Genomic DNA, 14,207 nt, shown 5'->3' on the forward strand with positions numbered 1-14,207 from the left:
TAGTTCATTAGGAGGAGAATTATGCCATTTAGCCCTTTGAATTTGCTCTGCCATTCGATCATGGCTGATCACATCCTGGCCTTAACTCCACAGTATTGCCCGTTCTCCATTACCCTTCAACCCATTACCAACTGAAAATCTGTCTAACTCCTCCTTAAATGTACTCACTGTCCCAGCATCCACCGCATTCTGGGGTAGCGAATTCCACAGATACACAACTCTTTGGGAGAAGTAGTTTCTCCTCATCTCGGTTTTAAATTTGCGACCTCTTATTCTAAGACTATGGGGCGCGATTCTCCGCAAATGTGGCAAATCGTAAAGGCTGCCGTGAAACTGGCCGTGTTTCACGGCAGCCTCCGCGCCCCCTCCCGGGACCCGATTCTCCCCCCCGGGCGGGGCTAGCATGATGACGTCAGCTGCGCATGATATTTATAGCTAAAGGAATAGATTTTAAAGGTAAGGAAGTGTTGTTGCAACTATACAAGGCAGTGGGCACCGATCGCGGGCCCATGCCCCCACGGCCGTGCCAATCGGGGCCCTGGATGCTCAGAACGGGCATGTTGCGGCCGTTTTTACGACGGCAGCAAGCAGGTGTGTTTGCTGCCGTAAAAACGGCCGTAAAGGCCTGGGAACTCGGCCGATCAGCCTGGGGAGAATCGCTGTTCGCCGTAAAAAACGGCGCGCAGCGATTCGTGTCGTGGGGCGGCCGTGGGGGGGGAGAATAGCGGGAGGGCGTGAAAAATGTCGTGGACACCCTCACGCTATTCTCCGACCCATCGTGGGCAGCGGAGAATCGCGCCCATGACCTCTCGTTCTAGAGTGCCACATAAGAGGAAGTCGGGGCCGGCGCGGAGAAGGGAGCCACTGCGCATGCGCGCGTTGGCGCCGGTGCCACTGTGCATGTGCGTGTTGTCGCCGGTGCCACTGTGCATGCGCGCCTTGGCACCGGTGCCACTGCGCATGCGCGGACCCCGCAGCGCCCAGTTGACGCCAGATCAGCAGCAGGAGCGGCGAGGGTCTCTCCAGTGCAGTGCTGGCCCCCTGTAGGGACCAGAATTGCTGTTCCTGAGGCCATGTTGACGCCGTCGGGAAACGCGATCACAGAATCGCGCCCATGGCGAGTGGTGTGTCAGGTATACACTACAGAAATGCAAGACATTTTCTGTTTTAGACCATGGAAGTCTTTGTTTTCACAAAAATGTGATCAACCTCCTTACACTGAGTTCCATGACGGGCAGGTATTGGATTCTCTGGTCATACGGAGGAGGTAGGTGCTGAAGCTTGACACATAGGGCACTGGTAGCAACTCGCCCCGTGCCCTTCCCTATCACCTCTCAAACTTCCCACAGATTCTGCATTGGAAAGCATTGATGGGTGCAGTCCAGGCAGCGCTGCTTGGAATGTGACCATAAATCAATGTTTCCAATATAATTAAATGCAAATCTCACAAAGCCACTGGGAAATAACCACATTAACTTTGAAAGCATTTGCAGGAGCACTTATTTCAAAGACCTTTGCCTCCTGTCAAATTGTTCCATTTTGTTGATTTTTCCATGTTTGCTTCATGCCTTTCACTTGTGATCTCAGAGACTGACATGAATGGTCTCGAGCTTTCCCTCTGTGATAACCCCCCTGTCCATCTGTGTGCAAGGAACAACATTTTCTGAAGGTCAAAATGTTGCTTTGTGCTGTTAAAGTTAATTCATGAACCTTTATTCCATGAATACAATTCTTCTTGCACAAGTTAGAATTTTTAAAAGGTTAGCCCCTTTTCTAGGTATGTTTGTTTACCTGCTGGAGGAATCCGAGACGGTGGTTGCATTTGAAGCCTCAACGGCAGGAAGATCTGTAACGATTCAGATAAAGAATCGGGGAAGAGCGGAAGACTGCTGCTTTGACTGTTGTAGCCGTGCCAACCTAGCTCTACAGTGTAACAATGGTAAGTCAGTGCGATAGATTACATTCAAATCATAGTCTCATCTGATGCCTTCTGTAAAGAATCCTTGGGCCACAATTGATGTAAACTTGTGTAATACGGTGCATTTCCTTTTGCACTTTGATAATTATAGGGTTCTGAATGCCTGTATGGGTGTGACTGAGTAAGAACTCGTATGAGGCAAATTCAATCAATCTTACTCTACATATAGTATAGTTTCTGAGTAGGAAGAGTTCCAAGCTAAAGAGAACACATTAGCTTACAGAGGATGTACAGCACAGAAATAGGATATTTGTTCCAAAAAGTCTGTGCCAGAGTTTGTGTTGCACTCGAGCCTCTTCCAGTCTTTCCTCATCAGCCTCATAGGCTGGTCTAGCCTCGCATTAAATGCATTTATACAATTACCTGTGGTAGGGAGTTCCACATTCTCACCACGCTTTGGGTAAACAAGTTTCTTGTGACTTCTCTATTTGGTAACTGTTTTATATAGGTGGTCTCTGGTTTTACTCTTCTTCACAAGTGGAATTTCAACTGGCACTTGGCATGTGTGGGGAATTTCAGAAAGAAATAAGTCTGACCCTCTTCCTAACGTGGAAATTCTAAGTTTTTAAAAAAATTTAGATTACCCAATTATTTTTTCTAATTAAGGGGCAATTTAGCGTGGCCAATCCACCTACTCTGCACATTTTTGGGTTGTGGGGGCGAAACCCACGCAGACACGGGGAGAATGTGGAAACTCCACACGGACAGTGACCCAGAGCCGGGATCGAACCTGGGACCTCAGCGCCGTGAGGCAGTTGTGCTAACCACTAGGCCACCGTGCTGCCCCTAACGTGGAAATTCTGGTCACTCTCTCTGCATCCACCCTATCAAAACCTTTCATAATTCTAATGACCTCTATTGGTCATCCCTCAGTCTTTCTTCCAGAGACACCCAGCCTGTTCATCCCCTCCTGATAGATATAATCCTGCATTCCTGGTGTCATTCTTGTGAATTATTTTTTGCACCATCTCCAGTGCCTCTATGCCTTTATAATATGGCGGTCAGAATGTTGTGCAGTATTCCAGATACTATCTGACAAAGTTTGGTAGAACGTCCTTACTTTTTCATTCAATCCTTGTAGAAATAAACTCAAGGGTTTGGTTTGCTTTTCTATGGCTTTGTTAACCTGTGTTGCTACCTTTAGTGATTCACACATTTGAACTTCCAGATCCCTTTTCTCCTGTACCTGATTTGGATTATTCTTGGTCATATGCAACTTCCTTTATCTTTCTTGACAAAGCACAATACTTCACATTTATCTATGTTGATTTATCCCCGTCCCTATGAACTTGGAAATAACATTAAAACATGTGCACAAAACTACTTTCTCATATCAAAACAATAGATTTACATTGGGTTAGAGTTCAAAATTGTCCACTCAAATTATTAGAGACCTGGCTTGAGGTTATTAAATTTCCCTGCACAATGAATTTTGTCTGTATATGATTGTCACTTAAAGCATTTTCACATATTAATCTAGTAATGGATCAGTTGCAGCGATGACACAAAACGGGGCTGAAAAGAAAACACATCACTCCAAATTAAAATACATAAATAATCAGTACTTTAGCAAAATAGTCCCTTTGGTAGTTTGAATAATAACCTACACTTACCTTGCTGTCAAATGTTTACTGAATTGAACAGATCTGTACTAATTGTAAATGGTGACATTTCTGAACTCTTTCTTACCTGCCAGCTGTGATCATGTAATTTGAGCCAAGCATTTGAAGGTAAAGGAGGAGGCCATTTGGCCCAATATTTCTGTGTAGGCTCTTTGCTAAAGCAATTCAAAGTTGACCCCATTGGCCTGGGATTTCTACAGGCCCTGGTATCTCCATCTGCATCAGATCCCAAGTACAAAATCTTCTCAGTTCCAACAAGCATTGTGCAAAGAAATTCCTCTTAATCTCTTTCGTGGCTCTTTTTGTGATGTTGTTGAACTGTTAACCCATCATCAATGGCTTCACACCAAAAGAGGAAATGGTCTTTCCCTAATACATCCATGAAAGCCTTTCAAAATGTACAAAAGTTCCATTAAATCTCCTCTTTGCCTTCTCTGCCCTCGTGATATTATCCCAGAAACCTGAATCTCTCCATGTATCTATAGTTTCCAATCCCTGGCATCAGTCTGCTGAAACTATGGCACACAGTCCTTATGGCTTCATATCCTTCTTATTAAAGTGAACATCTGCTTTAAATGTGGTGCAAGCAGCATATGCTTGATGTTTTTGATTCAAATTAATCTTTCTTTTTAAACTCAGTTCTGCCTCATTTGGGAATATTTCTTTCTCTTCATATGCTTTTCATATTCTTTGTGTTGAAGTACATCACTGCTTGAAAAAAGAATTCTGTGGGAGGCTCAAAATTGGTTTTACACCAGTGAGAATATCCCACGGGATCTTCCGTTGGTGCCCACCATGACTGATCAGGAAATCCGCTGGAGGTCGGCATGAAACTCATTTGCATGCTGCCAATGAGGTGCTGATGAAGGCACGACCATCCAGCAGGAAGACACGATGGTGCGAAACAGGTCTGGAACAACAGTGGTTAGCACTGATGCTTCTCAGCACCAGGGACCCGGGTTTGATTCCTGGCTTGGGTCACTGTCTGTGCGGAGTTTGCACGTTCTTCCCATGTCTGGGTGGGTTTCCTCCGGGCGCTCAGTTTCCTCCCACAAGTGTGGCGCTGGAGTGCGGCGACTAGGGGACTTTCACAGTAACTTTATTGCAGTGTTAATGTAAGCCTACTTGTGATACTAATAGAGATTATTATTATTACTCATATGAACAGTGACTGGGGCTGCCACCAGAGTTCAGGATGGAGGCTGGCGACAACCCTGGACCCCAGAACACCATAGCAGTGTGTCTGAGGGGTATTTGCAGGTGGACCTTCCAGGTTCGGTGTCCAGGAGAGGGTCCATGTTCAGAAAGCCCCTGGAGATTCATCTTCCTTCTCAGGAGGTCCACCTTCTGGCAACAAAGTGCACCTGGAGTTCCGCCTTCTTTTTACAATAGTGGATCAGTAATGTTGGGTGCCTTTTCAAGCTGACACCCGGAAAAAATGGTGGACTACGTGCCACGGAATATGGCAAATATGGCACAATATACCCCGTTGCATAATTAATGAGGTCGGGGCTGGAAGATTTGCCATGTTTTCCCACCAGCTTCTGCAGTGGGAAACATGGGTACTGCCCCCTGCCACGGGACTCAGGATGGGGTATTCCGAGAGGCATAAGCATATCGACAAGCCTGGCTTCACAGAGATCAGGGCACCATTTTTAAAGGGCTCCCCTATCTCAAAATAAAGGTAAAGACCTTCCTCCATGGACATCAGAACCCCCCCCCCCCCCCCCCCCCCCCACCATCGATGCTCACTGGTATCAATCCTGTGCCCCCCAAAAAGGATTGCAAGTACAAAGAGACACAAGAAGGCAACAGTGAAACCACAGAGGCCTTTGAAACCAAGGGTAATTAAATGCTTCTCCAAGAGACACACTGCAGCATGGCTCTGTCCTGTGAGTGGCCTTTAGGACAGGCAGGCAGCATCCATGCTTTGCCCTGATATGGGGTGTTAAACATGAAAGAAAACAGGCCTCAAGGCTTTACACGACCGCCAGCCCAGGTGAGACCCCCGACCTGACCCCGTCCAGCCCAGCCCGATCCCCACAATCCCCAGTTCTCTTGAAGGACCCCCCATGGGATTTGGCCAGTGGCTGCTGTCACCTTGTGCACCCTGGAGGTAGAAGGACAGGTGTGCTCACCTCCTTCCATCCATCGCGTCTGTCCACGCTTGTGAGGACCAGTAGTAATTGGTCCCCGGCTGATTATCATACTGGTGGGTGGGAAGATTCAGTGAGGCCGGAACATCTGATTTCAATTTTGTTAATGAGATTGAAATTCATTGAAATGCATTTAATGAGCTTCCCACCCTTTGTGGGTGAGCTATGGTTTGCGGCAGTGGGACGGACCAGAGAAGATCGCAAACTTGTTGTGCCCACCTCACACCGAATTTTCCCGACATAGCGGGTTTTATGATGGGTGCGATGTGGCCGGAAAATTCCCCCGTCAATTTTGTGGGCGAAATTCTCCCAACGGGAGACAAAGTGCCAACGCCGGAGTGAAAACCGGAGTGTTTCACTCCGGCGTCGGAGGCCGCTCCTCGCCCCCTATTCTCCCACCCCCAGGGGGCTAGGCGCCGGGCCTTGGCGCCGCGTCAATGACGCAGCCAGCAGCGCTTAAATGACGTCACCCGCGCATGCTCAGGTTAGCCGGCGCCAACCCGCGCATGCGCAGTTGCCGCCCTCCCCGCGGGTGCCCTGCAAGACATGTCTGAGTGATCTTGCGGGGCGGCGGAGGAAAAAGAGTGCGTCCTTTAGAGACGCCGGTGGGAGAATCGCGTGCGGGTGCCAGGGCGATGTGGTGGGAATTGCCCGGCACTCCTGCGATTCTCCCACCCGGCATGGGGGTCGGAGTATCGCGCCCTGTGTCTCTCCCCACAGAGACCTGCTGAGTTTATCCAGCATTTTCTGTTTTTCTTTCACTCCTGGAAGATCTGCTTCTATATGTTAGACAATGGGTGTGATTTAACTAAATGGGAACAAAGTCCCAGAGTGAGCGCGTTTAGCCGCGTGTTTCCCAGTGCTCGCAATGCCGAGAAATACAAAACTATAAAACGCGGCTCGCGTTTGATTAGGGGAATAAATGGGGAATGCACAGTCAAGGCCGCACAAAGCCCCTTTTTTTTCACTGAGTCGTTACGCTCGCCGGAACTGCGGAGTGTAGTGAGAGATCGGAACGCCATTTAAAAATGGCAACCCGATCTCCAAGACCCCCGAAGCGACCCCCGACAACTCCCCCGCCCCCACCAGGTCCCAATGCACTATGGGGGGTCCCCGGCTCGATCACACCCACAGCACAAAGATGTGCAGGTTAGGTGGATTGGCCATGCTAAATAGTCCCTAAATAGGCTGCAGGTTATATGGGATTACAGGCATAGGAGAGTGGGCCTGGTTAGGGTTAGACCCTCTTTCAGAGGGTCGGTATTGACTCAATGGTCAAATGGCCTCCTTCTACACTGTAGGAATTCCAGTTCTATGTTTGTGAGTGCACAATTTACCTTTTCTCCCCTTTCTGCCAAAAAAATGAATGTTCAAGTTCATTGATCTAATATTTTGGGTGGCCATTCGCAATGAAGATGCCCAGTTTTTCTTTCTACAGCCTTGGAAATGAATAAGCACCCTAAATTTGAGTCTTCACCATATTATTACACAGGTCATCTGATATTGGATGAAGACATGGATAGGACAACCTTCATTGTTAGTACTGGGCTGATTGGTTCTCTGGAAACCATGACGATATTTCTCAGCACCACTTTGGAAGCTCAGACACAAAAAAATGGCACCATGCAAGTGGTGTTCTCATCTGTGTTAATGCCTCTGGTAAACAGCAATGAGGAGAAGATTGAGTCAACAAGAAGAGACGAACAAGAGTAAGTGTTCATAGGTTTCTGCCTCATGTGAAGTTTTATGGCCAACTGTGAAATTAGTCTGTGGAATCTGGTGTTGCAAAATTGGCTAGCCGATTCTCAAAAACCTGTTAAGAGATAAAGTTTGGGCAGTGTGGAGTCACTCACTCGCATCAAGGATAAGCCGCTAACAACAAAAATGTATAGGGGCTTACTGTTGCTTGAGGGTGGGGGTAAGGTGGGGGTGGCTTAGGACAGCTGATCTACTTTATGTAGAATAGCTTTATGGCTTTGCTGTGGCTGATATTTTGCTTGGAAGTGAGTAAAAGTGTCCGTGTAGTCCATGCACATCTAGTGGGAGATGAATTTAGCCAAGGCGATAATGGAGAATTGGAAGGGATGCTGATATGCTCTATTTTAACTGCTCATTTCCCGCTCATTATTCGGAGAGATAAAATCTTCCCCCCACCCCCACCCACACACACTCTAAAAGCCCACTTTGTCCATTGATACCTTGGATTTGCCATCTGGTCCCTTCAAGGACGCTGGGTAAAATCCTGCAACCCTCACACGAACAGTACTGGGAGTGTTCCCACAATACATGGCTTATAGTGATTCAAGAAGTCCACTACTTTCTCAAAGACAATCAGGGCAATAGACACTGGCCTAGCTAGCGACTCCCACATTTCATAAATGATTAAAAAAAAAACAGAATCCTACAGTCCAATGACATGCAGGTTAGGTGGATTGGCAATGCTAATTTGCCCTTGGTGTCCAAAGTGGTTGGGTGGGGTTGCGGGGATAGGGTGGAGGTGTGGGCTTGGGTAGGTGCTCTTTCCAAAGGCCGGTGCAGACTCAATGGGCCGAATGGCCTCCTTCTACACTGTAAATTCTATGATTCTGTCGGGCACAAATTTGCATATTCCAAGAGGTTTCTTGCCTGAAACACGTGGGTGCTCTGGCTGTCTTTCTCATGACCCTACCCCAGTTGAGGGTGGCGAGAACAGGCTGCTAAGTGACCTAATGTCATTGTAAGCCACACTGTCACTATTTCATTGGAAGGAGGCAATTAAAATTGAGTGTAGTATGTGAATTAATATGCAACTGTTCAAACTATTGTAGAATTGCTTGATCTGCTTTTTAAGGGAGGCATTAATCTTTTCAAATCACTTGAGCCGATACTTAAAATAAGGCATGTCTTTTAAATGTGTTTACATTTTGGTGTACAGATATTGGACAGTGTAATTACAATTCATGGGAGATATAGAATCATATCCATTTTCCTACCCAGGTTATGAATTTGAAACCACTGCAAGACTATCATAACGATAACCTCTGCCACAATGAAATAAAAGGACTATTCAAACCACTCATTATGGAGTTGTGGTTGGAGTAACTGACTCCAGCCACTGTAAGGTTGGAATTGAAAAATTGGGTGGGATTTACTGGCTGTTCACACCAGCAGGAAATTCTCGGGTTTCCCGGCAGAGAGGGATGCTGTCAACAGGAAATCCCGTTGACAAGGGAGGGACCGGTAGATCCCGCTGGCGGGCTGCCTCCCGCACCGAAAACACGCGGCGGGGTGGTCGGTAAATCCCGCCCATTGTCTACCTGTTTACATTTACTTTTAATGAAAAGCGAAAATTTGGATCAATTTTGTACTGCCATTGGTCATATAGCAGACATAACAATCATTAATAACCCTGACATTTGCCAACCAGGAATTTTAACTAACTATAGATTGCCACTATTTTGACCACATGTTTGGGACACTGATGCTGTCAGCGCAAGGCATTGGGTTTGATATGTTATTTTGATATGATTTTTCCTGAATGTTATTACAATGGAATTTTCATATGTGTCCCCCCCACCCCCCAACGTTTTATAAACGTACAGTTTTAGCTCCACTGGTTGCTTTGGAGGAGGAGGGTTGAAACCAGAAAAGTCCTCAACTAGTGGACACCGCAGTCTACCAGAGATCTTCACTGAACAAATATTCAACCCAGTACCATACGAATTTAGCTTTGAGATGCTAGTGCGAGGCCCCTGCCTCCTAGCAGGTAAGAGATTTTATAGTAAAAGGCTGTAAACTCTAATGTTGGCAATATTTACCACTTTCATCTGATCAGGTTTTTATTGAACTCTCACTGAAGAGGTCTAATTTTACCATCGTAACCTATTACAAGATAGAGAAATAGAGCAATATGGAATCCTTTAGTTGGACGTTACCTGTTTTCTTTTAACGGCAATCCTTTATTTATGTAAACAAAGAGAGGATATGTGACTAATTGAATCAGTTCCAATAGCTACTGAACCTTTGGGGTGGGGTGAGGGTGACTTTGGATTCTCCAGCAGATGATTTGCAGTAAGTTCCTTGACACCATTGAAAAGAGTTCACATTGATTACAAAGGTAACCACGCACACTGAATAAAAGTAAAAGGACACCTCAAATGAATTGTAATTGTGGAGGAGAATGAAACATCTGCTGGTACAACTGTCTGCATCGTAAATGTTTTTCTAGTTATTCTGGTTATCTGATCCAGCTTCTAAGCCAGAAATGCGGAATATTCAAGGTGTCCAACATGACTATAACTTTGGATTCTTAATAAACTTCCTGCAAGTAGACTGATATCCTTAAACAACCAGAGACCTCACAATGTGGAGATAAGGGGGAAGGAGAGACTGTGCAGAGTCAGAGATCATGAAACTGGAAGCAGATAAGCTTGTTGAGTCATGGTCAGAAATTCTTGCTTAGGGTAACAAGGTGGCACACTGGTTAGAACTGCTGCCTCACAGCACGGAAAACCCGGGTTCAATCCCGGCCCTGAATCATTGTCTGTGTGGAGTTTGCACATTCTCCCCATGTCTGCGTGGGTCTCACCCCACAACCCAGAAAGATGCACAGGGTAGGTGAATTGGCCATGCTAAATTGCCGCTTAATTGAAAAAAAAGAATTGGATACTCTAAATTTAATTTTTTTAAATTCTTGCTTCCCCTGACCTAAAAACAGTGTCGTAAATGCACTTACCTCATGTACTTGACCCTTTTATGTCTCTTTTCTTACCTAGCCAAAATGGGTTGAAAATAACAAAGCTGATAAAAATGGAGGAATAGAGGTTTTGTAAAAGCTTTTACTGACTGACACAATTTCTGAGAGTGGATTTGTCAGCCATCCTTACCATCTGGGCTCGGCAGTTTGGGATTGTGTCAGAAATATTTCAAATTTAAATTTTCACCTAGCCCCAACCTCTCCGCTCTCTGTGATTTATAATTGCCCTCTTTGTCTCTCGCTCTTACTGTCTCATCCTTCCCTCGGAATATGAGATGACGGCAATGGACCCCTGTTGTTTGTTGACATGATACTTGCTTTATAGGTTTGGATGATCATTCTTGTTGTATACCATGCTTGGGAGCATTTGATTTGATTACCCTAAACGCAAAACTGGAATTCATATATTTCAAATGTTTTGAAGTAAATGCGATAAATATTACGTTTCATCAACTATCCAGCTGTAATACGAGTAAAGTCAAATGTCTTCTTCCAGCTCCCTTCCCTCATCCAATTATTTTATAGCCTTAAAGAAAATGCTGTGGGTCAAAGAGGAATTTAAAGGGTTAAAGATGTCACGTAAAACAGGAAAAGAAATTTAATTTAACTGGAAGAAACCCTGTTTTACCGAGACCATGCAATTATTCATCATCTTTTATAAATATTCAAGGCAGACATGAGTGTAGAAATAATCAATAGTTTAAGTCAATCTAGCAGATTGATTTCTGCAGCCTCTGTATTAAATACAATTACTTCTGACAGAAGGAATCTAAAGGGTTTCCAGACAATCTGAGTCCTAATGTAGTAAATCACTGAGTTTAAGCACAGTGCAACAAGGTTCTGAATAATAATAAGGGTGATGTTGTTTTTGTCGATTAATTTAAGTATTGGGCTTTAAAAGTGCAGATCTAATTGAATATACAAGAGATTGCTCTTACAGTGAAACCCAATTACCTTAATGGAAGGGGTGGTGGTGGTTGTAAGAGACACCAGAATGGATCGGTTAAATGCTGCTGGAAAAATGTCAGGAAGGTAGTCATGGTAAAAACAAAATGGAATGAGCATGCTGGTGAGAATGCAAATCGCTCAAATCACAGCTCATCACCTGACCCAAGTTGAGATGGACTGGGTGAGCATTAGCAACTGGCAGAAGGAGGAAAATTAGTATTCCTTGAGATCCCATTGACTCCAGGCCATGGCAAAAAGAATGCCCTATGAGCCAGGAGAAGGTGGGTAGGCCGATGGTGGTGGGGGTTGCGGAGCGGTGCTGGGAGGTACGTGGCAGCTGGGAGGGTGAGCAGCCCAAGCAGGCTTTGTGGCCCTACAAAGAAGCAACAAAACTTGTCCGTGACTCCTCTTCAGTAAGATCTCAGCTATAACACTAGGACTTGTGCTCCATGATGCTCGATCAATGACTCCAGAAGCGAGATTGGATGACAATTGAAGGCTTTATTGAACTAGATGTTTCCCCCAGCAGTGCAGGTACAGAATGCAGCTGCTGGGGAGACACAGGCTCTTATACTCCACCTTACTGGGCGGAACCAGCAGGCAGGCTTCACCAATGATATTGCTGTCTCAGGTACCTCCCACACCAATGGTCTTACAGCATCAACCTGGGTACCATAATACCGCTAATACCGACTACCACACTCCAGAACTACCCATAAACCTATTCAAACTGTTCCAGAGCAACTACAAAATTGGTAGGTACCCGACAACGTGGGAAAAATGCAAAAATATGTCCTTTCCCCCAAAACTGCCAATTACAGCCTTGTCAGTCTCCTCTCAAATATCAGCAAAGTGGTTAAAGTGACAGTGATATCAAGTGACTCTTGCCCAGCAACCATCTGCTCATCAATGGTCTGTTTGATTTACACTGACTCCAGACATCATGACAACCTTGGTCCAAACCTGGTAGGACAAGTTAAGGTGAGATGAGGTGAGAGTGACTGCCCTTGTCATTATGGCAGCATTTGATTGAGTATGGCATCAAGGAATCCCAGCAAAATTAAAGTCAGTGGCGATCAGGGGGAAACTTTCCATTCCTTGGAGTCATATCTAACACAAAGGAAGTTGGTTGTGGTTGTTGAAGATTAATCGCCTCAGCCCCAGGCCACCACTGCAGGATTCCTCAGGGTAGTGTTTTATGCCCAACCATCTTCAACTGCTTCAGCAATGAGCTTTGGCATTGCACAGTGCACAATGTTAAGATGCATTTACAACTCCTCAGATAGTGAAACAATCCTTGCCTGCATGCAGGAAAACCTAGACATTTTTTTTTGGATGATGGGTAGATAACGTACATTTATTCACATATTGCCATGTGACCAGAACTACACCAACCTGCTTGTGCCTAAGTGTCAGAGCCAGTGGAGAGTCAGCGTAGTGGTTATGTCACAGAGCCAGTAATTGAGAGGTTAAGCTAATGTTCTGGGAACACAGATTCACATTCCTTTGGAATTCAAATTCATTTAATAAATCTGTAATATAAAGTCTCAATAGTGGTGACCATGAAACCATTGTTGATTGTCGTGAAATTCCACCAGCCTATCTGGTTCAATCCTTACCTGATCTGGCCTACATATGATTTGACAATGTAGAACAAAGAAAATTACAGCACAGGAACAGGCCCTTCAGCCCTCCCAGCCTGCGCCAATGCAGATCATTTATCTAAACCTGTCACCTATTTTCCACGGATCTACTTCCCTCTGTTCCCCGCCCGTTCAGACATCTGTCTAGATGCATCTTAAATTATGCTATCGTGCCCGCCTCTACCACCTCCGCTGGCAAAGCATTCCAGGCACCCACCACCCTCTGCCTAAAAAACTTTCCACGCACATCATCCTTAAACTTTCCCCCTCTCACCTTGCAATCGTGACCCCTTGTAATTGACACCCCCACTCTGGGGAAAAAGCTTGTTGCTTTCCACCCTGTTTATACCTCTCATAATTTTGTAGACCTCAATCAGGTCCCCCCTCAACCTCCGTTTTTCCAACGAAAACAATCCTAATCTACTCAACGTTTCTTCATAGCTAGCACCCTCCATACCAGGCAACATCCTGGTGAACCTCCTCTGCACCCTCTCTAAAGCATCCACATCCTTCTGGTAATGTGGCGACCAGAACTGCATGCAGTATTCCAAATGTGGCCTAACCAGAGTCCTATACAACTGTAACATGACCTGCCGACTCTTGTACTCAATACCCCGTCCGATGAAGGCAAGCATGCTGTATGCCTTCTTGACCACTCTATCGACCTGTGTTGCCACCTTCAGGGTACAATGGACCTGAACACCGAGATCTCTCTGTACATCAATTTTCTCCCAGACTCTTCCATTGACCGGATAGTCCGCTCTTGAATTGGATCTTCGAAAATGCATCACCTCGCATTTGCCTGGATTGAACTCCATCTGCCATTTCTCTGCCCAATTCACCAATCTATCTATATTTTGATGTATTCTCTGACAGTGCCCCTCACTATCTGCAACTCCACCAATCTTAGTATCATCTGCAAACTTGCTAATCAGACCACCTATACCTTCGTCCAGATCATTGATGTATATCACAAACAACAGTGGGCCTAGCACGGATCCCTGTGGAACACCACTAGTCATTTTTCTCCATTTTGAGACACTCCCTTCCACCACTACTCTCTGTCTCCTGTTGCCCAGCCAGTTCTTTATCCATCTAGCTAGTACACCCTGAACCCCATGCGAC

The 14,207-nt window shown here is 45.6% G+C and overlaps 1 protein-coding gene across 8 annotated transcripts in view; it reads left to right on the plus strand.

Moving 5' to 3' along the window:
- The window catches only part of vwa5b2 (von Willebrand factor A domain containing 5B2), a 200,237-nt gene that overhangs the window by 84,710 nt on the left and 101,320 nt on the right, over positions 1-14,207 (plus strand). For all 8 annotated transcript variants that reach the window (XM_038816219.1, XM_038816216.1, XM_038816218.1 and 5 more), the window contains 3 exons: positions 1,778-1,939; positions 7,249-7,465; positions 9,338-9,501. In XM_038816219.1, the coding sequence (XP_038672147.1) occupies positions 1,778-1,939; positions 7,249-7,465; positions 9,338-9,501 (543 nt within the window). The remainder of the gene's footprint in view (positions 1-1,777; positions 1,940-7,248; positions 7,466-9,337; positions 9,502-14,207) is intronic.

The sequence above is a fragment of the Scyliorhinus canicula genome, chromosome 13, assembly GCF_902713615.1.
Source record: "Scyliorhinus canicula chromosome 13, sScyCan1.1, whole genome shotgun sequence".
In the NCBI taxonomy this organism is placed as follows: domain Eukaryota; kingdom Metazoa; phylum Chordata; class Chondrichthyes; order Carcharhiniformes; family Scyliorhinidae; genus Scyliorhinus; species Scyliorhinus canicula.